Source organism: Bufo gargarizans, chromosome 1, assembly GCF_014858855.1.
Source record: "Bufo gargarizans isolate SCDJY-AF-19 chromosome 1, ASM1485885v1, whole genome shotgun sequence".
In the NCBI taxonomy this organism is placed as follows: Eukaryota; Metazoa; Chordata; class Amphibia; order Anura; family Bufonidae; genus Bufo; species Bufo gargarizans.
The window spans coordinates 681,119,683-681,146,636 of NC_058080.1; the positions used below are offsets into that span (position 1 = coordinate 681,119,683).

The 26,954-nt window shown below is 43.1% G+C and overlaps 2 protein-coding genes across 2 annotated transcripts in view; both read right to left on the reverse strand.

Moving 5' to 3' along the window:
* IPO11 (importin 11) overlaps nt 1-26,954 on the reverse strand; it is a 482,369-nt gene that overhangs the window by 156,841 nt on the left and 298,574 nt on the right. The gene's annotated exons all lie outside the window — the stretch shown is intronic.
* On the reverse strand, nt 20,014-26,647 carry LRRC70 (leucine rich repeat containing 70). The gene is made up of 2 exons (XM_044276160.1): nt 26,546-26,647; nt 20,014-23,224 (listed from the first exon to the last, which is right to left on the reverse strand). The coding sequence occupies exon 2, from the start codon at nt 23,215-23,217 to the stop codon at nt 21,346-21,348; it is 1,872 nt and encodes a 623-aa protein (XP_044132095.1). The 5' UTR covers nt 23,218-23,224; nt 26,546-26,647; the 3' UTR covers nt 20,014-21,345.

A 26,954-nucleotide genomic window follows, 5' to 3' on the forward strand; every position in this document is an offset into this window, starting at 1 on the left:
CCGACTCAGACGCCAGCGAGGTGGAGGTGGAGTACTGGTTTGGGCTGGTATCATCAAAGATGAGCTTGTGGGGGCTTTTCGGGTTGAGGATGGAGTCAAGCTCAACTCCCAGTCCTACTGCCAGTTTCTGGAAGACACCTTCTTCAAGCAGTGGTACAGGAAGAAGTCTGCATCCTTCAAGAAAAACATGATTTTCATGCAGGACAATGCTCCATCACACGCGTCCAAGTACTCCACAGCGTGGCTGGCAAGAAAGGGTATAAAAGAAGAAAATCTAATGACATGGCCTCCTTGTTCACCTGATCTGAACCCCATTGAGAACCTGTGGTCCATCATCAAATGTGAGATTTACAAGGAGGGAAAACAGTACACCTCTCTGAACAGTGTCTGGGAGGCTGTGGTTGCTGCTGCACGCAATGTTGATGGTGAACAGATCAAAACACTGACAGAATCCATGGATGGCAGGCTTTTGAGTGTCCTTGCAAAGAAAGGTGGCTATATTGGTCACTGATTTGTTTTTGTTTTGTTTTTGAATGTCAGAAATGTATATTTGTGAATGTTGAGATGTTATATTGGTTTCACTGGTAAAAAGAAATAATTGAAATGGGTATATATTTGTTTTTTGTTAAGTTGCCTAATAATTATGCACAGTAATAGTCACCTGCACACACAGATATCCCCCTAAAATAGCTAAAACTAAAAACAAACTAAAAACTACTTCCAAAAATATTCAGCTTTGATATTAATGAGTTTTTGGGGTTTATTGAGAACATGGTTGTTGTTCAATAATAAAATTAATCCTCAAAAATACAACTTGCCTAATAATTCTGCACTCCCTGTATAACTTGTAGTATCACCTACAGCACCTCAGCAGGATAAATGAAGCATTACACCGTGCCTGCTGAAATCAATGGTGTGTCTGTGTACTGCACAGACAGCACAGGTTATCCAGAGTGAGAGAAGCTCTTTGTAGCTGCTTTCAGCATTGCTAATAGATGAGGTCCTGAATGTGAGACTCTCCACTAACTACTAACTCAGAATACCGTACATGATAACGGGTCTTCTAAAGCAGACAATCTGCAAACAGATCTATTGTGGAATGTACTAATTCTTTACTTCAGAGGCACATATATGCACTAATGGCGGGCCAACACTGCCTTTTCATTTGGGATGAGGTACTTGAGAGGGATGTCCCCTATCCCCTCTTTTGCTTGCTCTGGCCATTGAGCCGCATGCAGTGTTAATCCCGGGTTCTATTTAGGCCTCTTTCACGCGGGTGTTCCGTATTTGCTCCGGATGCGCCGCGTGTGCATTGCGGGAAAACCGCGCGAGTAGGCACGCAATTGCAGTGAGTTTTGACTGTGATTGTGTTCCGATGTTGTTTTTTCCACGCAAGTGCAATGTTTTTTGCACGCGCGTGAAAAAATACTGAATATGGTACCCAGACCCGAACCCGAACTTCTCCACTGAAGTTCGGGTTTGGGTTAGGTGCTCTACTCATTTTATTATTTTCCCTTATAACATGGTTATAAGGGAAAATAATAGCATTGTTAATACAGAATGCTTAGTAAAATGTGGATTGAGGGGTTAAAAAACAAAAAAAATGAACTCACCTTTCCAATTGATCGCGCAGCTGGCATTGTCTTCTTGCTTCTTCTTTCAAGACCTGCAAAAGGACCTTTGATGAAATCTTCTATCTTTAATCAGCAGGACCTGCGCTGACGTCATCAAAAGTCATTTTGCAGGTCCTGAAAGAAGAAGAAAGAAGACAATGCCAGCTGCGCGATCAATTGGATGAGGTGAGTTTATTTTTTTTATTTTTTTTAACCCCTCAATCCACATTTTAGTAAGCATTCTGTATTAACAATTCAATTATTTTCCCTTATAACCATGTTATAAGGGAAAATAATACAGTCAATACACATTAATGGGGTCCGGGGTTGCTTTCATCTCTATCATCTCCTAGCAACCATGCTGTGAAAATCGCACCGCATCCGCACTTGCTTACGGATGCTTGCAATTTTCACGCATCCCCATTCATTTCTATGGGGCATGCATTGCATGAAAAAATGCAGAATATAGAACATGCTGTGATTTTCATGCAACGCACAAGTGATGCGTGAAAATCACCGCTCACCTGCACAGCTCCATTGAAGTGAATGGGTCCGGATTCAGTGGCGTTCACCTCATGCATTGCACCCGCACTGAATTCTCGCCCGTGTGAAATGGGCCTTTAGGCCTGTTTCGCACTTGCGTTGTTGCTTTCCGATTTTGAGATCCTCTGCCGAAAATCTGATTTGCCCCCATTTATTGTCAATGGGGACAAAACTGATCAGGATGCATTCAGTTCTGTTTTGCAGCGTTTTTTTTTACCGGACACAAAATCGCTCCAAGCTGCTCTTTTTGACCAGATCTTAAAACCGGAATTGACGACGCAAGTGTGAAACGGGCCTTATGAAAATGACAACTTACTATGACAAATACTCGGGGCTCAGTATTAACTGGGATAAATCTGCCTTACTACTGTTAGATGCACTTCCGCAAGATGTGGTCTTGCCCTGCACTTAGATCCCAATTGATTTTGTGTTTAAGTATGTGGGGGTCCAGGTCTCAACCCGTCCACAGGACTATATTGTGTTAAACTTAATTTCCATCGTTGAGTAATGAAAAAAAGTACAATGCTTGGTGTAAATGACCCCTATCTGTAACTGGCCGAGTAAACGTAGTAAAAATGGTTTTGATGCCACATTTCCTATACACATTGCATTAATTCCCTCAGGTGGATTCCAATAATGTATTTTTATAAAATACAAGGACCTTTTAAGATCTTTAATCTGGAGAAAACTGTACGCTTGAATACATTTGGAAACCGTACAAAGAAATAATGATAATGGAGGTTTGGCTGTAATCCATCGCTCTACTTTTTGGTGGCACAGATTCAACAGCTTAGGGGGTGGGAGCAGGGGTAAGGCAGGGTCATTGCAGAAAGCTTGATTAAGTATATGACCAGGGACAAATCACCCTTAAATATTTTGGAAATTTGCACACAGATTAGGCCATCTGACATTGCTCCCACTCTTAATCTCTTGGCCAAAATTTTGGGTAAGATTAAGAGGGTTCAGGGGGAGGAGGGGTATTATCAATTCACCCCATTCTGGCGTTATGCTAGTCTGCCTGAACTTGCAAAACTATCAGCCTTTTAGTCGTCAGAGGCAGTGAATATACATATGGTTCCTCGGATTCTCGTGGGCGATACTCTCAAAAGTTCTAAACAACTCAGGGAAGAGTCTGACCTACCTCGTTGGTCCTTTTTCAATATTTGCAGATCAGGTATGCTGTGACTATGATATTGGATAGTTTTGTCTCCTCTACAGACAAAAGGTTCTTCATTTACATGCTTTATTCTCAACTACTGTGCTCCTACCATAAAGAAATGTCCTCTTTATATTAAAGGTAAATGGGAGAACGATGTTGGGCTCCTCACAGATGAGCAGTGGTCTGAAATCCTGGCTCTCATGCCTGGACTGTCCTTTCCGGAGGCCCATAGGTTGTAGCAGATGCTCCTCATACATAGGGTGTATATTACACAAAATCGGTTTGCACCCGTATGATAGCTGTCACAGTTGTGGATGTGGGAATGCCCACTTATTACACATATATGATGTAGGAGTGTGTGGAGCTGGGGAAATTCTCGATGGGAGTCCTAGATGTCATTATGAAGGTATATGGTAGTCGGATTCCCCTTAAACCCAATGTACTCTTGGTCTTCTGGGTGGCTGTGTCCTCAACTGGGATGCCACAATAGAAATGTAATGAATGTTGTATCAGGCTAGGAAGCTGATAGCAAGACACTTGATCCAACCGTCTACCCCCACTATTGTAGAATACATCAATAGTAAGATGAACACCATTATTCAAGACAAGAATGGGGGTGTTTCACAAGAGAAACACCATAATGAAATTTTTAAGTTATGGGGTCCATGGTTGAGTATTCCAGGACTCCCTTCCATATACCTACTTCGGGCTAAGATGAATCTTGGGTATGTGTTCTATTTTTATCATTTGCTCTACCTTGGCCCCTTACTAAGAAAAAAGTGAGCCCAAAATCCAAAAAAATGGGCAAGAGTGAAGGTGAAAAAAAAAACTGGTTTATGAACTAAACTTAAAACATCCAAATAATGAAGAGAAAATTAAGGCGGCACTCACCCACTTGGTATAAAATAAGTCCTCTTTACTGCTTCAAAAACTCACATAAAAGCAGAAGGTGAGGGGCGGACATGCATTTCACACAGTAACACTGCAGCGACGGCTGTTTAGCGCTTCTTCTTGGCCACTGACCTCACGACGCTAAACTGAGTCTCCCTTTATACGTCACTACCCAGGAGGCACCCCTGATCTCTGTGGTGTTAACCCTCGATAGTGACGCTATGTCATAAAATCAGCAAGAACATTACATATAACTCATAAAAATACACCCATGTCATTTTTATAGTTAAGTCCTAACGGGCCCATTGCTCCTGACCGTATAATCCACCTAGCTTCTTGTCTTAATAATGCCCACTACTCCCTGAGGGAGGTGGGGAACTAGCTCTATCCCTGCAAATCAAAGGCTTCTCCGATTTCCCCCATGTGCTTCATTAACATGTTTTATCAAACGGGGGCATCCCTTGTCTGTATTAATGGAATCTTTAGTGTTCCCTGAACCTCTCGCTTAAATTTCTGATAGTCTTTCCTATGTAGAAGCGGCCACACTGACATAACACTAAATATACCACATAGGTGCTTCTTCATGTAATCAAACTTGTTACTTTGTGATTTAATCCTCCAAACTTCAATGCTTTTTTCTGGACCTACATAAGGCACAATTGCCACATTTGTAATTACTTACTGGTCGTGTATAATTTAACCAAGTGATGGGTCTTTCCTCAACAAACCTACTCCTCACTAGACGATCTCTTAGTGTGTGACTTCTTCTGAATGTAATAATGGGTTCAGCAGTAGTGAATTCTTGAAGACTAGTATCTTTTATTAAGACAAGAAGCTAGGTAGATTATATGGTCAGGAGCAATGGGCCCGTTAGGACTTAACGATAAAAATTACATGTATGACGTGTATTTTTATGAGTTATATGCAATGTTCTTGCTGAATTTATGACATAGTGTCACTATCAAGGGTTAACACCACAGAGATCCGTGGTGCCCCTTGGGTAGTGACGTATAAAGGGAGAAGCAGTTTAGCGTCGTGAGGTCAGTGGCCAAGAAGAAGCGCGGATAGCGCGTAACCGCTGACGCCGCAGTGTTACTGTGTGAAATGCACGTCCGCCCCTCACCTTCTGCTTTTATGTGAGTTTTTGAAGCAGTAAAGAGGACTTATTTTATACCAAGTGGGTGAGTGCACCCTTAATTTTCTCTCATTATTTGGATGTTTAAAAAAGGATTGTGGGCAAAGCACCGCCTGTTGGATATACACCTGAAAACGGAGATTGCTGTACCTGGTAACTGTTATCAGGAACTAGAGTAGTGCCACCCCGCTGTTGACGTCTTATTATTTGCATAAACTTATAATACATCCCAGCCTCTGCTGTATGGAATAGTATTTCTTCCTTGGGCTCCGAGGTACATCGTTAATTACTCAGCGGGTTATAACAGAAAGCGTATCAATAATGCAGTACAAAGGGCATAGTTCACCACCTCGAGACCTCATTACATCCCACTTGCCATGTTTCATAGAAATTCATAGTCACACTTTCCACAAGTAGTTAAAGGTTTGAAACCGCGCTGCTAATGGTTCAGTCAGACGCTGCACAAGTGACAGAAATAGGGTATTAGCCTTCGTCCTCCTCTCTCAAGGATAGTACCCTATTTCTGTCACTTGTGCAGCGTCTGACTGAACCATTAGCAGCGCGGTTTCAAACCTTTAACTACTTGACTTTCAGTGTGAATACCCACCACACTACACCGGAACCAGCAGCGCAGATAAGTGTCCGTGTTTTGGGACACAGGACTGACATTTTCATTTTTATTGTATACACTTTCCACAAGTAACTGAAATTAACACAATAAAATATTAGTGTCTAAAAATATACGAAAAATTACAATAAATGTGCAGAAGAAAAAAAAAGAAAGAAAAGTATGGGTGGGCAGATTAAATGGGTATTCCAGGTGGAAGCATTTACCTCCTATCCATACATTCTACATCGGTAGGGTCTGGCTGCCATCCCTCGGCAGTTTCATCAGTTCCATAGACTTTGAATGGAGCATATGGGAGCATGCTTAAAGGAGTATTCCGGTTACAACAAGTTATCCCCTATCCACAAGATTGGGTATAATTATCAGGCGTCCCCCTGGACAGAGGGGTGGTCAGAAATGTGTTCCACCACTCTATTCATTTCTATGGGAGTGCCGGAGATAGCCTAGCACTGTACTTGGTTATCTCAGGAGCTCCCATACAAATGTATCGAGTGGTAGAGTGCTTTTCTGACCAGCCACTACGTACATTTCAGGGGGCTCTATGGGGTGGCTGGGAAGAATGTAGGTCAGCAGATGTTCAATGGAGGTCACCAGCAGCCAAAATCTCAGTGTATTCCTATAAGTAGCAGCTTCACACTGCGCTCCCTGGCTTCCTGCTAGTGATACGTTTTTCCCCGTCAGCTCTTATAAGCTTGAGGCAGAGGAGAGCAGTGTGAAGCTGCATGTCATAGGATACACTGGAGATTCTGCACAGCATAGATAGATTGTATAGCCAGGCAGTTTTATAGCTGCAGCTAATCATTGTAGGGACTCAGCTATTCTACCACTGCACTCCTAGTCCCTTAAATAGATCACAAATGGTAACTTCAGCAGAACTCTATACAAAGAGAGCAGATCTAGGCACAGGAAAGTGTCTGAGAGCTGCCAGGAAGGATCTGCAATCTTGAAGGAAGCTGGATGTTGAAACTAGCTAGGAAACCATGAAATTTTTGCTGCATTTGACAGATTTTAAGTATGACCAATAAAAGGCATTTTTAAGCAGCAGGAAACTACTTAAATGAAGAGAACCACGTGAAACGTCATTACTGCAAACCGGGAAGTAAATAGAGGTGAACACTAGGAAAGCATCGTCTGCTGAAAGAACACTGATTTAGCCGAAAGTAACCTAGGACAGGGGGATACGAGGAAAGCCGCACAATCCGACTGGGGACACTTTCAATACAAGTAGATACAAATTACAAGAAAAGTGGTAAGGAAAGTACAAGTGAGACGGTTGCCTTTCAGCTCTGGGATTAACTACACAAAATATGAGTTAGCATTGTATATCCAAGAAATTTGCTGGAGTGCTTCTTTACAACCCGATAAGTCAATAGTGTTACATCATAAATCACAAATACTTTCTATGGGCAGTGTAAACTGTAAAATGTTATTCAAAGCCAAACCCATATTTAAAAGAGAACGCTCCCGTGAGTCATTATTTCCCAGAATTCATCATCTATTATTTCATGCTCAAGAGCAACAAGTTTTGGGCTAACAAGTTTTTATTTTTAAGTCCTCTTAGAGGGTTTTTATGTTTCCTGTCTGTGACAAAAAAAAAAGAAAAGAAAAAAGTTTACTTTGAGAAAAATATGAAAGGCTTTTTTTATTCAGGACAGCAGGAAGCACATCATGAAATGTTGATAAAAAGCTAAAACACAAAGACGAAAGAAGAAAGAAATGTAATACAATGAAAAAAGTGATAAAGCACAAAAGAGTTTAATTTAATTGTACAGAGTCATGTGAATAACACACAGGAGACAGATGGAGGCACATACAACTGCTGTGTGGTACTGGAGATACCCCATAGTGCGGTACTGGAGATACCCCATAGTGCGGTACTGGAGATATCCCATAGTGCGGTACTGGAGATATCCCATAGTGCGGTACTGGAGATATCCCATAGTGGGGTACTGGAGATATCCCATAGTGCGGTACTGGAGATATCCCATAGTGCGGTACTGGAGATATCCCATAGTGCGGTACTGGAGATATCCCATAGTGCGGTACTGGAGATATCCCATAGTGGGGTACTGGAGATATCCCATAGTGCGGTACTGGAGATATCCCATAGTGCGGTACTGGAGATATCCCATAGTGCGGTACTGGAGATACCCCATAGTGCGGTACTGGAGATATCCCATAGTGCGGTACTGGAGATATCCCATAGTGCGGTACTGGAGATATCCCATAGTGCGGTACTGGAGATATCCCATAGTGGGGTACTGGAGATATCCCATAGTGCGGTACTGGAGATATCCCATAGTGCGGTACTGGAGATATCCCATAGTGCGGTACTGGAGATACCCCATAGTGCGGTACTGGAGATACCCCATAGTGTGGTACTGGAGATACCCCATAGTGCGGTACTGGAGATACCCCATAGTGCGGTACTGGAGATACCCCATAGTGCGGTACTGGAGATATCCCATTATATGGGGAAGGAACAAAAGAGACTACAGCGGCAAAACCCTGCACGCAACAAGAGCAATGGTTATGCCCTCTTTGCACTAAAGGCCTAATTTGCGTATTAAGAAAAAGTATTGTAACTTGGGAACAGAGCCTCGGATCCATAAAAGGGCCAGGTGTACCACAACTGTGTCTATGCAAAGAGCTGGATAGGGAGGTCTCTGGTGACAGGTTCCCTTTAATGGCCTAGTCTCAGAACAGCCCATCAGTATATGGCTGGTGGCATCTGAAAAGCTTGGGACTTCCACTGACAAGCAGAACAAAGTGCTGTGGCCGCTTCACTACAGTACCTGGCACAGCGGCTATGTCTGGTACTGCACCCATTTAAGCTACAACACCAGGCACAGGGGTGGTTTAACCTAGGAGTAGGCCACTATTGTAACGTCTAGCAAAACACCCTTTCCAAAAAAATGAAGGGCCTGGCAAAAGTTAAAAATTAAAACACTCATTTGGTCACATTTTAAAAATCCAAGAATGGAAATTCAAGTGTAAGAATGTATGAGATTTAGTTTGAAACAGATCATTGGAGCGTGGCAGGTCTGGAAGTCAGGGTCTTTGTATAGATCATCAGGCTTACTAAGGATCACTCTAATAACCGTGTACATGTCAGGAACCCCAAGGAGCAGATTACTGGACTTCAGCTGTAATCAAAGAGTTGATGGGACCTTTTCTGTCAGCAAAATATGACCAACAACACTTTACTATTATATCATGTAATGATCACCACCAACCTATAGGTGGCACTAGAAAGCCAATTCTCTTCCTTCTGGAGGACAGCTATTTTGCATACTTTTCTCAGAAGGAACTGCCTGTAAGACTCTATATACCAGATTATAAGCTGAACATACATTTTCGGTCATCAGATTATAGTACCCATTCTCTATCTTATGTGATGAAGGATTGTTCCATGTATAAGCACCATAATTTCCAAAAAATAAGCGATCGTATCAGCACTAAGTATAATCATTCACAAGTGATGTATTTTTGAGAAATTCTTTAAGGGAAAACGTGCAGGGAAATTTTCTTACTTATGATTGTCCGTTAAAATCTCTCCTGACACCTTAAAGCCTAAAGCCACAGTGTCCTCTTTAAATTACCAACCACAACACCCGTTTAAAGGTCAGTAGATTTGTACCTATGACACTGGCTGACCTGTTACATGTGCACTTGGCAGCTGAAGACATCTGTGCTGGTCCCATGTTCATATGTGTCTACATTGCTGGGAAAAATGATGTTTAAATGTATGCAAATGAGCCTCTAGGAGCAATGAGGGCGTTGACATTACACCTACAGGATCTGCTCTCTCGGCACTTTGATTGACATGGCCAAGCAGTGTAAGCATGATCAAGCCTGTCTGGTCCTGTCAAAGTAGAGAGGGCGCGGCAGTAGCAGAGAGAGCAGAGCCCCCGTTGCTCTTAAATACTCATTTACATATATTAAAACATCATTATTCTAAGCAATGCGGCACATATGAACATGGGACCAACACAGATGCCTTCAGCTGCCAAGCGCACATGTAACAGGTCAGCCAGTGTCATAGGTACAAATCTGACAGATACCCTTAAAAATAATAACCACGACACCCACTGTAAGGTGCCCAGCACAGTGCCCTCTTATTAATCTGTGGCTGTTAGGAACCTGAGTTTTTCTCGGCTGGCAGCACACTAATGGGAACTTGCTCAGGTATCCACACCTAAACCACTTTGGGTACCCAAGGGTGCTTGCATTACTACGGATGTAGCAGGGTTAACACACATGCTTTATGACACGTTATCTAAACGAAATGCGTTAAGCAATTGCTTTTCAATGGCTTTTGTTTCAAGATAACACAATGAGTTAAGAGATTTGAGTTAGGAGCGTGTGTGTTACCCCTGCTACATCTGTACTTCCTGTAGCCATCACTGAACCATTCATGAACGTAGGAGGACTCCATGAAGAGCCTAGTCTCCCGGGAGGACCTGCACAGTTCAGAAGCATAGGGATATGTACTATAATAATTGAATTTTAGATGAAACGATATCCTCTGCAAACAACAAGGCCACTCTATCGACAGATTTTACAATCTAAACATAATTACCGATTTGTAGAGCAAGTAAATTTAAGAATCCAGCCTCACCGCCTGCTCTCCTCTACATGGTAGGTTACGCACTTGTCACTGTCAGACTGAGCACCGCATCAACCCACCGATGAGGCATTTTTGTATTTGCGTCTGAAGAGTCTCGTAAACCTTTCAAGCAGCACCCAGCAGGTCGCTGGCTTTTCCCCGACTCACTTTTAAGATAAATGTCAATCTTGTGACAGCTGCCACTTTTACGCATCTCAATTTCTATTAGAATTTCACGTGAAAGTGATTTTCCTGGAAAGACATGCCGTTCAGGCTGAAGTCAAGCAAGTCAAACAGAAACGGAGGATTCTGAATGTTGCATTTACCAAGAACACACAAATCTTAACTAGGACGCATCTACGAAGACGCAGATCTGGTTAGAAAGCACTTTAGATACAATATGAGGGAATTGTAAAGGCAGGATTTCATATAATATGTTATTATTGGAATTTTTACGGTAAGGAGTGGAGATGGTCCGAGAATAGAGCAGGTGAAATATGCAATGCCCAGGGCAGGGACGAGCAACCGTCGGCACGCCAGCTGCTGTGAAACTACAACTCCCAGCATGCACATGTACTTGGCTGTTCTTGTAACTCCCACAGAAGTGAAAGGAGGATTCGTTTCAGAACAGCTGGAGTGCCGGAGGTTCTAGGGTTATGTAGTAGAGAGCCACAAGAACTCTGAAGGGTTCTGTACAACCTCTGCGTATCAAACTTAAAGGGGCTGTCCAGGATTTTACAAGTGATGACTATCCTCTGGAGAGGCCATAAATATCTGATTGGCAGGGGTCCAATACCTGTTCAGCAGTAGCTCATTGAAGTGAATTGGAGCAGATCTGCACATGACCGATAAAAACAGAGAAACGTCCCATTTTTAATGGCCATTTTCTAACGTATACTTTCTAAGAAACAGCCATTGAAACGGCTCCCCTTTAAACAACCTAGTGGGACATGTCCTATTTTTTGATGGCTGTTAAAAAAAAACTGTAAAGTGAATAGTCCCACAGACTTCCATTGTTCTGAAAATGGCCGTGTAGTTTTGGCGTCATAGCTACCGCAGAACTGCTTTGGCAGTGCAATTAGCGATGGTCTAGCTTGTGGTTAGGCCATCACGTATAATCTCCTGAAATACCCCATTAAAAAAATTGATTTGTGTAATAAACCCAATTTTTTATTGGTAAATATTAAACCAGTGGCCCTTTAAGGCCCGGAGTTGTTTTTTTTTTTTGCGTTTTCATTTTGCGCTCCCTGCCTTTCCAGAGCCATAACTCTTTTATTTTTCTGTTCACATAGCCATATGAGGGCTTTTTTTTTTTTTTTTTTGCGGGACAAGTTGTATTTTCCAACGCCACCATTTAATATTGCATATGATGTAGAGGGAAGCGGGAAAAAAAAAATTCAAATAGGGTGAAATAGCAAAAAAAAAGAAAAAAAATGCAATTCCACCACAGTTTTACAGGTTTTTTATTTACGACGTTCGATAAAACTGACCAGTTACTTTTATTCTACAGGTCCGGCGATACCTTATATGTATAGTTTTTCTTTTAAGTGGGAAAAAAAAATCAGTTTTATTTTGTTTGTCGCCATATTTTGACCCCTATAATTCTTTTGCAATTATGTGTACAGAGCTATATGGGGGCTCATTTTTTGTGGGGCAATCTGAACTTTTCGTTGATACCATTCTGGGGTGTGGAGGACTTTTTGATCACTTTTTATTAAATTTTTGTGTAGAAAATGAAGCGACCAAAAACAGCGAATTGGCCATTTAGACACTGTTTGCTGTTTGACGTATTGGGAATATATTTTTATACTATGGGTGTTTTCGCACATTGCGACACCCATGATGTGTATTTTTTTATTTTGGGAAAAGGGGGGTGATTTGAATTTTTACACTTTTTTTTATAGTTCCCATAGAGAACTATAACATGCAATCATTAGATTGCTATCATCATAGACTCCAATGCACTTGCATTGGAATCTATGATGATTTTACTACTTTCCTATGAAGCCCAATTACAGGCAAGGGCTCCATAGGAAATACTATGCAGCAGCCTCTTGTCATTCATAAAGACAGGGGCTGCTGCAAACACGCTACAGCTCCTCCGATCACCACTCGGGGGAACCGGAGCACAACCGAAAGCTTTCGGTTTCCAGCACGCTCAGATGCCGTGGTTAGGATTGACTATGGCATCTGCGGGGTTAAATGTCCACGATCGGCATTACTGCCGGTTGTGAACAATAGCCACGAGTGTCTGCTAGAAGCAGTAGGCGGACACCGGCGGCTATGGCGCACGAAGTGGGCGCCATCTTTAAACACCCGCCCAGCGACATACATGTACGGCGCTGGGCGTGAAGGGGTTAAACACTTTGGGGGTCATTTATTAACTGATGTACGCCAGTTTTCTGGCATATATCTGTCTGCAAATGAATCTGTAGGAGCAACGGGGGCGTTGCTGTTACACCTACAAGCTCCAGCACGCTCTCCACTTTGATTGACAGGGGTCAGGTGTGATGATGTTTTCACTGCCTGGTCCAGAGGGTGAGGCAGAAGTAGAGAGAACAGAGTCTCCTGGTGTAATGGCAATGCCCCCATTGCTCCTGGAGGCTCATTTCCATATATTAAAACTTTATTTTTCTCAAGTGTGCAGGCACATATGAACACGGGACCAAAACACAGAGGCCTTCAGCTGCCTAGTGCACATGTAACAGGTCAGCCAGTGTCATAGGTACAAATCTGATGACAGATGCCCTTTAACACTTTTCTTAGGAAAGCTCCTCCAGTTTCCCTTCTCCATCCTCCTACTGGAGTGAGATTGCGACCTTTCTTAAAAAAAAAAAGTCCCAGTGATCTGGAGTGCAACTCATCAAGATAGCGAAGGCTACTTTCCCATTGGCGTTTTGGTTTCCGTTTGTGAGATCCGTTCAGGGCTCTCACAAGCAGTCCAAAACGGATCAGTTTTGCCCTAATGCATTCTGAATGAATGAGGATCCGCTGAGAATGCATCAGTTTGGCTCCGTTCCGCTTTGGAGGCGGACACCAAAACGCTGCAAGCAGCGTTTTGGTGTCCGTCTGACAAAACTGAGCAAAACGAATCCGTCCTGACACACAATGTAAGTCAATGGGGGGGGGGGGGGGGAATCAGTTTTCACTGACACAATATGGCACAATAGAAAACGGATCTGTCCCCCAAACGAGAGTGTGAAAGTAGTCAGGATTGAAGGCATGATCAATCAGGGCCTATGTGCCTCTGTACAGCTTCCTCTGTCATGTGCTTAAAGAGTAACTAAACCTTTGTATACATTTTTTCTTAACCTGTCCTTAATGCCCTAATAATAATTTTTGTAATATAGTTTGTTAATGTTTTTGTATTTTTATGACACTTTTCCCTCCCTAAAGTGCAAGTTTTGCTGTTCGCTTAAAATCTACATCTCTGTACAACGCCGACTTCTCAGTAGAGTTTATGAACGGGGCTGCAGCGCAAGGAGTACGGACAGAAGGGCATATTGCTGCTTATGCCCGTGCCCCCCTTCCCCTCGAGGTTTACTAAATGCTGGCACAGCACATGGACAGGGGCGTTGCTAGGTTAAAACATTCGGGGCCTGGGCCCCTGATGTTTTGTCCCAGGCCCTGAATGTCCTGCCTGCCTGTTAGATATAACTGTATTGCCATCCTCAGGACAGCAATACAATTGAATCTAATGCCTTGCAAGAGCTGAAGGACCTGTGATGACATCACAGTCCATGTGATTCGTTCTAAATGCAGTAGTGAAAAGGACCCGGAGGAATATAACTACAGGGGGCACTGTGTGGGCATTATAACAGTAGGGGGCGATATAAATACTGGGGCACTTCAGGGTGAGCATTCTAACAGTAGGGGGTATTATAAATACTGGGGGCACTGTGGGGACATTTTAAATCCAGGGGACATTAAGTGTTCTTACTACTACTGGGAGCTCTATACGAGGGACTTATAGATCTGCATTATTTCTATTAAGAGCTTTATGGGGGGGCCTTATTACTACTGAGGGGTCTGTAGAGAGCTGTATTACCACTGGGATAACAATAGGGGGCCTTATTTCTACTACTGTTACTATTTGTAAGGACAAGGCTCTTCTACTAATGGAGGCACTCTTGGGGAGCACTATCACTGTAAGGGGCAATATTACTAATAAGGGCATTCTAGAAGGGAATTACTATTGGTGGGACTATGAGGAGTACTATTACTATGGGGGGAACTCATTCAGGATAGTATTTAGGGGTAATGAAAAGTGAGGAAGCTAAGATGTCTGTGTTTCCCACTCTGCAGAGACGAGGCGCGGCTGAGAGAAGTTGTCCGGACCGAATGGAGAAGATGATGACAGAGAAGATCTACATCAGAGGAGACGTCACCTGGAGGCCCTGGATGTGACAGGTATGTCCTGCTGTATAGCAAGTACAGTAAAATGTCTTCAGTGCTAGTGTTTGCAGGGGGAGGGGCGAATGGTTGACTTAGAGAATTGGGCCCCGGATCTTTTGAGACCCTAGCAACACCCCTGCACATGGGTACTCTGTAACTGCATGCTATGCCAGGATTAGCTAAGCGGCGCGGGCTCCTGCTTCTGCCTGCTCTGCTAAGCGTCCTGCATGTCAGCTCTTAGCTTAGTGAAGCAGGTACAGGAAGGAGCCGCTCCGCTCAGCTAATCCTGGCATAATACATGGGTAAAGGGTACCCATGTATTATGCCAGGAGTTAGTAAACTTCTGGGCAGCATGGGCAGGAGCAGCAATGTGCCCTCCTGCCCGTACTCCCTGCACTGCGGCCCCATTGATAAAAATGTCAACTCCGTACTCGGCTGAGAAGCCAGCGGTGTACAGAGAAGTAGGTTTTAAGCACACAGTGAAACGTGCGTTTTAGGTAGGGAAAAGTGTAATAACAATACAAAATACATTAATAAACTATATTACAAAAACTGTTATTAGGGACAGTTTAAGAAAAATTTTGTTACTATTTGAAGAGGACCTTTTCTCTCTAGACACATCTTTTTTACAATTTACATCCCCCATTTAATACCAATTCTGGAGCATCTATTCTTATGACTCTATGTTGTGTCATTCCTTTATTATGCCTGCTAAATTTTATAAATTAATTGCCAGCAATCTGCAATAAAGGTCTGGATGGGTGTTACCAGTTGGGGGGGGGGGGGGGTGTCCCTGCACAGTCTGACACTGGCAACACTGATTGGATAATATAGGACTGTGCCAATCAGGACACTGCCCCTCTCCTTTATTGCAGACTGCAGGGAATTCATTTCTAAACTTCCATTAGGAATAATAGAGAGATGGCACAACATAAAGTTATAGGAATAGATGCACCACAATTGTTATTCAAGTCCTCTGTAACGTTCTCAACATTAGGGCTTTTCTAGGAAAATGAGGCACAGTGACAAACCTGCCTGGTACATACGCAATGTAAGGTAGAGCTGGCCATACAAAGGGGAATTCTGTGTCCAATTAGTCACGGACTAGAAACAGAAAAACGGAAAGCACAGCACAGATGTTACCGTCGCCTAACAGGATGGTGAATGATTTCATTAGCTCGGCTTTCAGTGTCCGCGGTGCAATAATGTTGAACTCATTTGAATGCAAATTACCTTTCCTCCAGAAGGAAGAAAACTGTCTGTTCATTACCATCTATCGGTAGCTAGCCTGTAAGCCAACGTCCCACCCATAATAGAGGCTTGAGACATGACTAGGATAACCAGAGACACCCGTCTGCAGACAGCACTGTTTCAGTTCTGGTTGGCTGGGTGGGAGGCCTTTGAAGCAGCTCTTGGAAGGAACATTGCTGCTTAATGATCTGACTGGCGTCTTCGGTTTGGCTGCTATCTCTAGTCAAGGCATTAGATCCATCCTTCTGGTGGAGAACTATTTTGCATACTTTTCCCAGGGGGCACTGCCTGGAAAGGTGGGTTTACACGGGGCAGAGAGAAGCCGATTACGGGGAAGGAAGAGTTCCTTACCGTCAGTCGGCTTTTTGTTAAGTGGAAGTGAAGCACTGCATTTACATGCAGCGATCTCCTCCACAGTATAAGGCTTCATGCACGCGACCGTTGTTTCATTCCGTGTCCGTTGTACAATTTTTCGTGATTTTCTGCGGACCTATTGACTTTCAATGGGTCCATTGAAAACTCGGCTAATGCACCCTTTGTCATCCGTGTCCGTGATTCCAGTCCGTCAAAAATATATAACCTGTCCTATTTTTTTTCATGGAAAACGGTTCACGGACCCATTCAAGTCAATGGGTCCGTGAAAAAACGCTAAGGCACACAAGATTGTCATCCGCGTCTGCATCCCTTTTTTCCCCTATCATTTGCATGGCAAACTTGACTTAGACTTTTTTTCACTTTCCTTTATGTCTGGTGATCCTCCAAAAATAAAGGAAGACACACGGAAATAGAGACGGAAACAGATCACGGAACAACGGAACCCCGTTTTGCGGAACGGAACACAACAACGGTCGTGTGCATGAGGCCTAAGGATGAACAATAAGGTGCCCGAACGATTATTGAGGTGTCCGTACAACCGATCATTTCCAACACCTGGCACGTAGCTGATCAGCTGTTTGAAGAGGACGTGGCACTCCATGCCAGCGCTGCTTCCTCTACATTACACTGCCCGTCATCTCATAAGTCACGGTGGTACAGGGTAATGACAAGCAGTGATTGCCAGTTCGCATTGTTCGCCCGCGGACTGCCATCTTTTTTCACAAGTCCGGCGAGGCACAGGTAAGCCCTTACCTGTGCCGCGAGCCGGTCTGAAAACAAATGTGGTCACCGGGAGCAGGCCGTTTCCGAGAACAGACCGATAAAGGCCCCCGGTGGCTGTTCTCGGAACTGCCTGCTCCCACTGACCGCACTTGTTTTCAGACCGGCTTGTGCACAGGCACAGGTAAGGGCTTACTTGTGCATCGCCGGACTTGTGAAAAAAGATGGCAGCCCGCGGGCGAACAATGCGAATTGGCCATCACTAATGACAAGTACTCACTCCATTCACTTGAAGGGACCCAGCACTTGTAATTACACTGCGCTGCTGCTCCACAGGAGATGACTTGTAGTGTTGTGAAGAGGAAGCATCGCTTGCATGGAGCGCCACTTCCTCTTCAAACAGCCGATTGGCAGGGAAATCGGGTGTCTGACCCCCCCGCCAATCAGATATTGATGACCTGACAATAGGTCATCAATTTAAATGGCAGGACAACCCCTTTAAGACTCCACACAGCTGCTGGATCTCTGCAAAAAGAAACAGTTTTTTCCAGAAAAAAAGTCTAAGTGATAACCACCAGATGACTTCATACTTCAGAAATATATCTAATCTGATAAAAACAACAGCTTCTCCATCTCCGTGTGATTACACCAACGACCTTTCTTCTTCCTTTAAACCACAGATACACAACCCGCGGGACATATGAGGCCCCCACTGCCAAGGTTTGCGGCATTTTGGACCCAGCGATCACACGATCGTCGGGTGTCTCAGAGTCAGAGCAGAGAAGAGCTGCAGGGTCAGTAGACCTTGATCAGCACTGTCTTGCACAAAGCCCCCACAGGAAGCTGGTTTCATCTGTAAATGAGGCTCCTTTGGATGCAAAAAAATAAAAATAAAATGGGTCTGCATCCGTTCTGCAATTAGCCGGAACGGGTGCGGACCCATTCATTCTCAATGGGGCTGGAAGAGATGCGGAGAGCACACTATGTGCTCTCTGCATCCACATGTCCGGAGCGCGGCCCTGATCTGACCGTCCGCAGCTCCGCAAGAAAATAGAGCATGTCCTATTCTTGTCCGCAATTGCAGATCCCTGATTTAAAGCAAATGGATTTTAATTTAACATCTGAGGAGACAAATATTGGAAAATAATAAAAATTGTTTTTTAAACTTTTTTTTTTGCTATACTCCCAAAAGTTTTTTCGGCCTTCTGTTTCCAGATAAAATGGAAAATATAAATACATTCAACATAAACTACTGGTAATTTAAAAACACATTGGGGGTCATTTACAATGGCCCCACATCAGTTTTCTGGCATATAAAGGTCGCACAACCCCCCTGAGAAAGTGCACGCCCCCTGAGCTGCCATCCTGAAATAAATGTAGCACATCAATTGGAGCAATGAATGAGGAGATCCGGGTCTAGCTTTGTTAGAAAGAGACTGTCATGTACTATGTGATGTCTCATTTTTTACATCAATCATGGCAAAACCCCTTTAAAGAGAACCTGTCACCGGGATTTGTATGTATAGAGCTGAGGACATGGGTTGCTAGATGGGCGCTAGCACATACTCAATCCCCATAGCTCTGTGTGCTTTTATTGTTTAAAAAAGCGATTTGATACATATGAAAATTAACCTGAGATGAATCCTGTCCCTGACTCATCTCACATACAGGACTCATCTCAGGTTAGTTTGCATATGTATCAAATCGTTTTTTTTTTACACAATAAAAGCACACAGAGCTATGGGGACTGGGTATTGCGGATGTGCTAGCGGCCATCTAGCAACCCATGTCCTCAGCTCCATACACAAAATACCGGTGACAGGTTCCCTTTAAGTCAGTTTTCTGATGTAAATGATGATTCAAATGTACCGTATGTTAGCTACGAGCTGGAGTAGATTTCAATCTAAATGCAGAGATTTCCAGAAGATGTGCTCAATTTATCACGAGGGCTGCGCCTTGTCATAAATTGAGCACACCCTCTGGCGGCGCAGGGGATATGAAGGCTGGCGTAGAATTTTTAATCTGGCAATTTATGACACGTGCTACAATTACTAGTTGGATTTTGCGTGCATTTTTTGCAATATTTTTATTCAATTGATTTATTATTACAAATATCGTCCTAAATGCATTGTTATTAGAGATGCAAAATAATCTGCCAATATGAATCTAAGAAAGGGCAGATGATGTACAGTAGAGAACGAATAAAGTAAAGGTTCTTCTACATGGTACTATTCACAGGCAATTATCAGGAACGAATGGTTCATTCCCAACAATCACCGAATCTTAAGCGGAGGTCATAGCCCCACTTAGGCTACTTTCACACTAGCGTTCGGGCGGATCCGTTCTGAACGGATCCGCTCATAATAATGCAGACGGAGGCTCCGTTCAGAACGGATCCGTCTGCATTAAAATGGAAAAAAAAAAAGCTAAGTGTGAAAATAGCCTCGGACGGATCCGTCCAGACTTTCAATGTAAAGTCAATGGGGGACGGATCCGCCTGAAGATTGAGCCACATTGTGGCATCTTCAAACGGATCCGTCCCCATTGACTTACATTGTAAGTCTGGACGGATCCGCACGCCTCCGCACGGCCAGGCGGACACCCGAACGCTGCAAGCAGCGTTCAGCTGTCCGCCTGTCCGTGCGGAGGCGAGCGGAGCGGAGGCTGAACGCCGCCAGACTGATGAAGTCTGAGCGGATCCGCTCCATTCAGACTGCATCAGGGCTGGACGGCTGCGTTCGGGTCCACTCGTGAGCCCCTTCAAACGGAGCTCACGAGCGGACCGACGAACGCTAGTGTGAAAGTAGCCTTACATGTATGGGAGTGAGTGACCGGTTCACTGCTTGCTGGCACGACATAGCTGTTTTTTTTTATGGGAGACATGTTGATGCCAAACAATGATTTTATGTGACAGATAAAGATCCGATTCAGTGATCGGCCCACCGTTATACAAGGCAATTATGTGAAAAAAGCATTTGTATGAACCTCGGTCCATGTAAAAGGACCTTGATGATAGGTTCCAAATAAGATATTCTGAACTTCCACAACTTTTAGGGCTCATGCGCACGACCGTATGTATTTTGCGATGCGCAAAAAATACGGATGACGTCCGTGTGCATTCCGTATTTTGCGGAACGGAACAGCTGGCCCCTAATAGAACAGTTTTCGGTTACTTTCACACTAGTGTTTTTGCCTGATCCGGCAGGGTTTAGCAAAAACACTTCCGTTACTGATAATAAAACCATCAGTTTCTGTTATAAAGGGATCCAATTGTATTATCTTTAACATCGCCAAGACGGATCCGTCATGAACTCCATTGAAAGTCAATAGGGGACGGATCCGTTTTCTATTGTGGCAGAGAAAACAGATCCATCCTAATTGAGTTGCATTGTAGGTCATGACGGATCCGTGTTGCTCCGCATCCCAGGACGGAAAGCAAACAGCAGCATACTGCGGTTTGCTCTCCGGTATGAGAACGGACCGGAATGCATTTTTGAGCACTTCGTTCTGTTCAGTTACGTTTTGTCCCCATTGACAATGGATGGGGGCAAAACTGAAGCGTTTTTTTCCCGGTATTGAGACCCTATGACGGATCTCAATATCGGAAAATATTAACGCTATTGTGAAAGTAGCCTTATCCTTGTCCGTAATGCGGACAATAATAGAAAGAATGGAAACTGGATGCACACGCAGTCATTTCCGTTTTTTTGCGGCCCCATTGACATAAATTGGAACGGACATGGAAACAAAATACAGACGTGTGCATGAGCCCTTAATTAGTGAAGTTTCCTAACGGATTATCCATGCACAGTTGTCAGCACTTGTACATGTATGTTTTTTTTTGTTTTGTTTTTTTATTTAAATTTACAATGGGCCCTTATGGGTGACAGACTATGTATGGCTATATAGTGACATACAGAGATATACATGGGGGAAACATCCTAACGTACACATCCAATGAACACTGAAAAAGCATTGAAAAAAGACCCTTCTGCAGTAAATCTTCCTGCTGCCCAGTGGAATCGGTTAGAGAGCAGAATGCTCAAACAAGATGACCTGGGTCTGAGAATCTGATGGAGAGCGCTTCAACGGTCTTATTAAGTCAATATCAGGAGTGGGCAAGGGGTTCTGCGGTGGGAAGTGTATGGGATCTGTTGTCTGGTACCTGCCAGTCTGATAGCAGCTGTAATATTCCAGCACGCTGTCACCTTGGTGTTCTGGAGTCCTAAGTTTCCTTTTTAGCTGAATAATTTGATATACAAAAAAAAAAATGACAATACAAGACAGTATGAAAAATGAAAGCAAAATGTAGAAAGACTGGTGAAGGTCTTCTGATGTTGGCTCGCATATGACAACAGGTTTAAGGGACACAGTAACAATGTCTGGGGGTGTGGGGCTCACACCATTACTGGTTAGGTTCACAGGTGGAAAATGAAAGGCTATCTTCTCATACAATGAAATGTTAGTATTCCGACCTGGACTGCTACGTGCAATGTTAATGGACTCCGTAGATGTTGATTGAGCAAAGAATGTTCTATGGGTGCTCAAAGAGCTTAGGAGAGGTTTGAAAGTGACGCTTTTCATGTGGCCGTGCATCATTTCTGTACTTGTTGGTAATACACGAGACAACGTGGGTGATACATTTGTTGTATTGTCCATACAATTTCTAAATTCTGTCAATTTCACATTGCCCAGTGGCCGGTTCTGGAGCTGTGGTGGACTCTGACAATGCAAACTGAATCTAGAAGATGAAGAAAGGAGGAAGCTTCTCAGTGACAACAAATTGCATCCACAGTGCCACGGATTATAACTCGCCTGGAGATGACTTAGCGAGACAAGAGGTTGAAGCACTCGAGGCTGCAGAGAAGTCAAGTTATTAAATGCAAGGTTGAGAACTTTTAGTGAAGGACCCATTTCTTCAAAGGTGTCATCTGATATAGCCACTATGCCATTCCTGTCCAACTGTAGGTAAACTAATTGATTGAGGCTAGTAAAAGTCTTTGAATCAAGGGTACGTATCTCATTCCGGCTCAGAATCAACTGTTTGAGATTACTCAGGCCATTAAAAGACTGGTCACTGAATGCCTGAAGATTTGCATTCTCTAACAACAAGTACTGCAAAGAGTTAAGTCCTAAGAATGCAAAATTGTGTATAGATCCAATCTGGTTATTTGACAACGAAAGTCTTTTGAGACCTTTGAGTAATCCCAGAGCATTGGATGGGACTTGCATTAAACGGTTACCTTCAAGGTATAGATTTTCGAGGTTTTCTAAGTGACGCCATGCGGAGTCAGATATCTGTGAGATATTGTTGTTGGCTAAGTTTAGAGTATGAAGGTTAAACATTCCAAAAAAGAGATCGCTGCCAAGGATGCCAATTCTATTCTTCTGGAGGTATAAATTTCGGACAGATTTCAGGTGGCCAAACAACCCTTGAGGAAGGAGATCAATCTGATTTTGTTGAAGGTACAAATAATGAAGGTTGAGAAGTCCATCAAATATCGATGTATCTAAACGTTGGATGTAATTATCATTTAGGTACAATGAGTACAGTTTCTTCAAGGAGGAAAATGCTTTGGGATGTATGTATGAAATTTTTGAATTGTCCAAGAAAAGCACAGCTAGATGCTTCAGATCTGTCAGCTCATTGGGGCTTATATTTGTTATATTATTGCCACTCAAATATATGAGAGTGGTTGTTTTTGGAAAGCTCCTCGGTATAGTGGTTAGACCTAAACTTTGGCAATTAACCTGCTTTTCCAAACAGATGTGGCAAATGGTGGGGCAGCAAAGGATCCTTTCCTGCAGAAGCAACATAAAGACATAGCCACACAGGCAAAAGTGGAGTGGGGTGAGAAAGCGCTCACATCTGTGCACGTCCCCTTGTTTGCTGCTCATAATTGTTCTGGCAAGCAAAATGAAAACAAACAGTCAGAAATTAAGAATACATTTGGCTGAACAAGGTCCGTAATTTACTAAAACAAAACAAAGTTTCATGCTCTGCTGCTTTAGAAAATGAGTCAGATAACAAGCAGTATAACTTATCAAGCGGTGGCAGAATATTCAAGTGTTTAATGAAATACTGGCAGAGGACATGTCTTGGATATGCGGGAGTATTAATAGAAAAAAAAAAATGATAAGTGATCCATTCCAATATGGTGTACATAAGGTACAATGAGCTCCACATTCTGAAAAGGCATCGAGCATAATACTATGCAAAATAGCTAATGTAGGGAAAGCAGCAACAATGTAGTCATAAATCTACATAGAGAAATGCACGCACAGAAAATATTTCTCCTGTCTGTGTGACGTGATGCTACAAACTGTGTTCAATAACAGGCTCAGCTGCAATGAACATCTCAGGTCTGCTACATTATTTTTACCAATGTAATTCTATATGTATGTAGCCCTAACCTGATATATTTATATGGATATTTTCTATTTATGACAGATAGACAACAGATATATATTGTAGACAGAGAAAGGAAGGAGGTAAAGAAAGAGACACAGGAAAAGAGAGAAAATAAAGGGAAAGAGTAAGGCCTCTTTCACACTTGCGTTGTCCGGATCCGTCGTGTACTCCACTTGCCGGAATTACATGCCGGATCCGGAAAAACGCAAGTGAACTGAAAGCATTTGAAGACGGATCCGTCTTCAAAATGCGTTTAGTGTTACTATGGCAGCCAGGACGCTATTAAAGTCCTGGTTGCCATAGTAGTAGTGGGGAGCGGGGGAGCAGTATACTTACCGTCCGTGTGGCTCCCGGGGCGCTCCAGAATGACGTCAGAGCGCCCCATGAGCATGGATGACGTGCCATGCGATCACGTGATCCATGCGCGTGGGGCGCCCTGACGTCACTCTGGAGCCGCACGGACGGTAAGTATACTGCTCCCCCGCTCCCCACTACACTTTACCATGGCTGCCAGGACTTTAGCGTCCCGGCAGCCATGGTAACCATTCAGAAAAAGCTAAACGTCGGATCCGGCAATGCGCCAAAACGACGTTTAGCTTAAGGCCGGATCCGGATTAATGCCTTTCAATGGGCATTAATTCCGGATCCGGCCTTGCGGCAAGTCTTCAGGATTTTTGGCCGGAGCAAAAAGTGCAGCATGCTGCGGTATTTTCTCCGGCCAAAAAAACTGAAGACATCCTGATGCATCCTGAACGGATTTCTCTCCATTCAGAATTCATTAGGATAAAACTGATCAGGATTCTTCCGGCATAGAGCCCCGACGACGGAACTCTATGCCGGAAGAAAAGAACGCAAGTGTGAAAGAGCCCTAAGAAAGAAAGAAAAAAAAATCCAGATAGAGTAGACACATAGATAAAATGATTTATCAAGAGCAGGATTTTTTAAGTTTTTTGCATAATACACTCCTCAAAATTGAAACAGAAACACCAAGAAGGAAAAGCCGTAAGGTTATACAAATCAAAAAAGTAGCAGGTGTCGCTAAGATCTGCAGATGATCAAATTTTCAAGCGCCTAGCTCCAATCTGTGGTATTGAATGGAAAGTTTTTTAGCCAAATGAAATCTCAAATTGTGTGGGATGATTGAGGGATGCCTCCTGGTCATCAACGTGCCAGTTATTGTCATTTGTTGCAAATGGAGAGGGATAAAATCCTTGAACTGAGAGACCTTGGTTCATCACTCCTGCAGATTGCTGCCTGTCAGCACTGTTCAATGTTGAGTTTCTCAGTGGTGGGAAGAACGGCGATGAACTGGAATAATGGCAAGAGATGCAGAGAGGTGAACCTCTGCACGGATGGATCATCTGATTAGAAGAATGGTGCACATTATCCATTCTGTACTGCAAGTGAAATTGGACGTTACATCCCAAGCCCAGGGCGGCAAACAGGGACTCTACACAAATCATCAGAGGCGTTTACATGACATTAGGCTACGAGCCAGATGTTCAGCTGCAGGTGTTCCACTGACTTTAAGCCACCACTCTCAAAAGATATCCGGGTGCACAACAAGACTACAATGAAGGCCTAAATGGAGGTCTATCCTATTCAGAGATGAGTTCCATTTTTGTCTCAGACACAATGATAGCTAGAGATTGGTCTGGACTATATAGAGCTATTCACAAGGAAACATAACACCGCTTCTACTCCTGGGGTTATGGTGTAGGGTGTCATAACGTACAGTAGCCAGACCTCTCTAGTCGTACACAAATAGCTCAGCATCACATTGATTTGCTGGTGGAAAGTGTCCCAGGAGCGATTTATTAACAGGACAATGCCAGGCTGCATGTTGCTTGTGCTACTGTGAGCAGCCTGTATGGCCTAGACCTGCTATCATGGCCTGCAGTTCCTCAGGACTTGTCTCCAATCAAGCACATCTGGTAAGTCATTGGCTGGCAATTGCCAAGGGAGCTGCCAGCAGCAGATCTTGATGAGTTATGTGTTCAAGAGAATCCAGTGTGGCAGAACATTCCTCAGACAACCATTATTAACCCCATTGATACCATGCCTAGGCGTGTAAGTGCATGTATTTCTGCGTTCATACTCAATGCTGAATAAATTGAGATGTTTTGAATATTTTGTTTCCATTTTTTATCATTTGCATATCATTAACATGTCTATCGATCCTGGTATTTCCATAATTCCACAAGTTTTCCTTCTTGGTGTTGCAATTTTAATGTTGAGGAGTGTATGTTGGCCTATTGATAAATTTGGCTCACATTTAAATTAACATTTATGTCTAAAGATACTACTAGTTTTGAAGCAACCCCCGCCCCTGCAGTGAGCTTTTATAGGGTCTTTCCTCTCCATGTTTCAAAACTGCTAATTTTTGTTTAAAAATGTTGTGTGCCAACATCTGCAGCCCTACCTATCTATATATCTATCTCATATCTTATCTATCTAATATCTATCTCTCGCTATCTCTCTATCACCTCTTTCATTTTGTAACCACACATCAGTCATAGATGTTTGTTGCTCCATATATATAATTCTGTATGCTATAAAGTATGCTACAATGTATATTGCAGAAGATTAATAACTAGAGCATAAAAAATAACATTTACAACCTATGAACATATATTTAAAAAGGGGGTCTACCACATTAAAATCTAAGAGCTACGTTTAGTGAAAACATAAGTGTAGCTCTGCCATGCAGCACACAATGACACAGGAAAACGTATTACAAATTTGGCAGGACAGCTACAGATTTCTTTCCATACTAAATACACAAAAATACAGCAATAAAATTCATTTTCTTACCCCAAAAATGTTGTTCATTTTAGAAATAATCTTGCAGTTTCATGAAGGCATAATACTAGTCAGTGTGTCACTCTGGATTTTTTTTTTTTTTAAGAATGAACAGGAAATGCTTTCCTCCCTATTGGTTCGCACAGGCCTGACAGGATACGGGGTTGCTATGGATTCAGGAAACCGTACGCAGGAAGTCATTCCATCCTTGCAAGTGAACTATTGTCCAAAAAAAAAAAAACCTTGTAGCTCAAGTCTAATATATGTGTAACAAATCTCTAACATCATTGTCAAATACAGTTGTCACTCATAGGCAGTGAAGTATATTGTTGTCTCCATAAAGGGCTTGTCTATTTAAGGAGGTTCAGTGCATTCAAGGCATCGCACCGAACCAGCCAGAATCCTACTCCATACTAATGAG

Bases quoted from the DNA above. Each gene is read 5' to 3' on its own strand.
- LRRC70 (XM_044276160.1), bottom strand. From the start codon at position 23,217: ATGAGCAGCAAACAAGGGGACGTGCACAGATGTGAGCGCTTTCTCACC.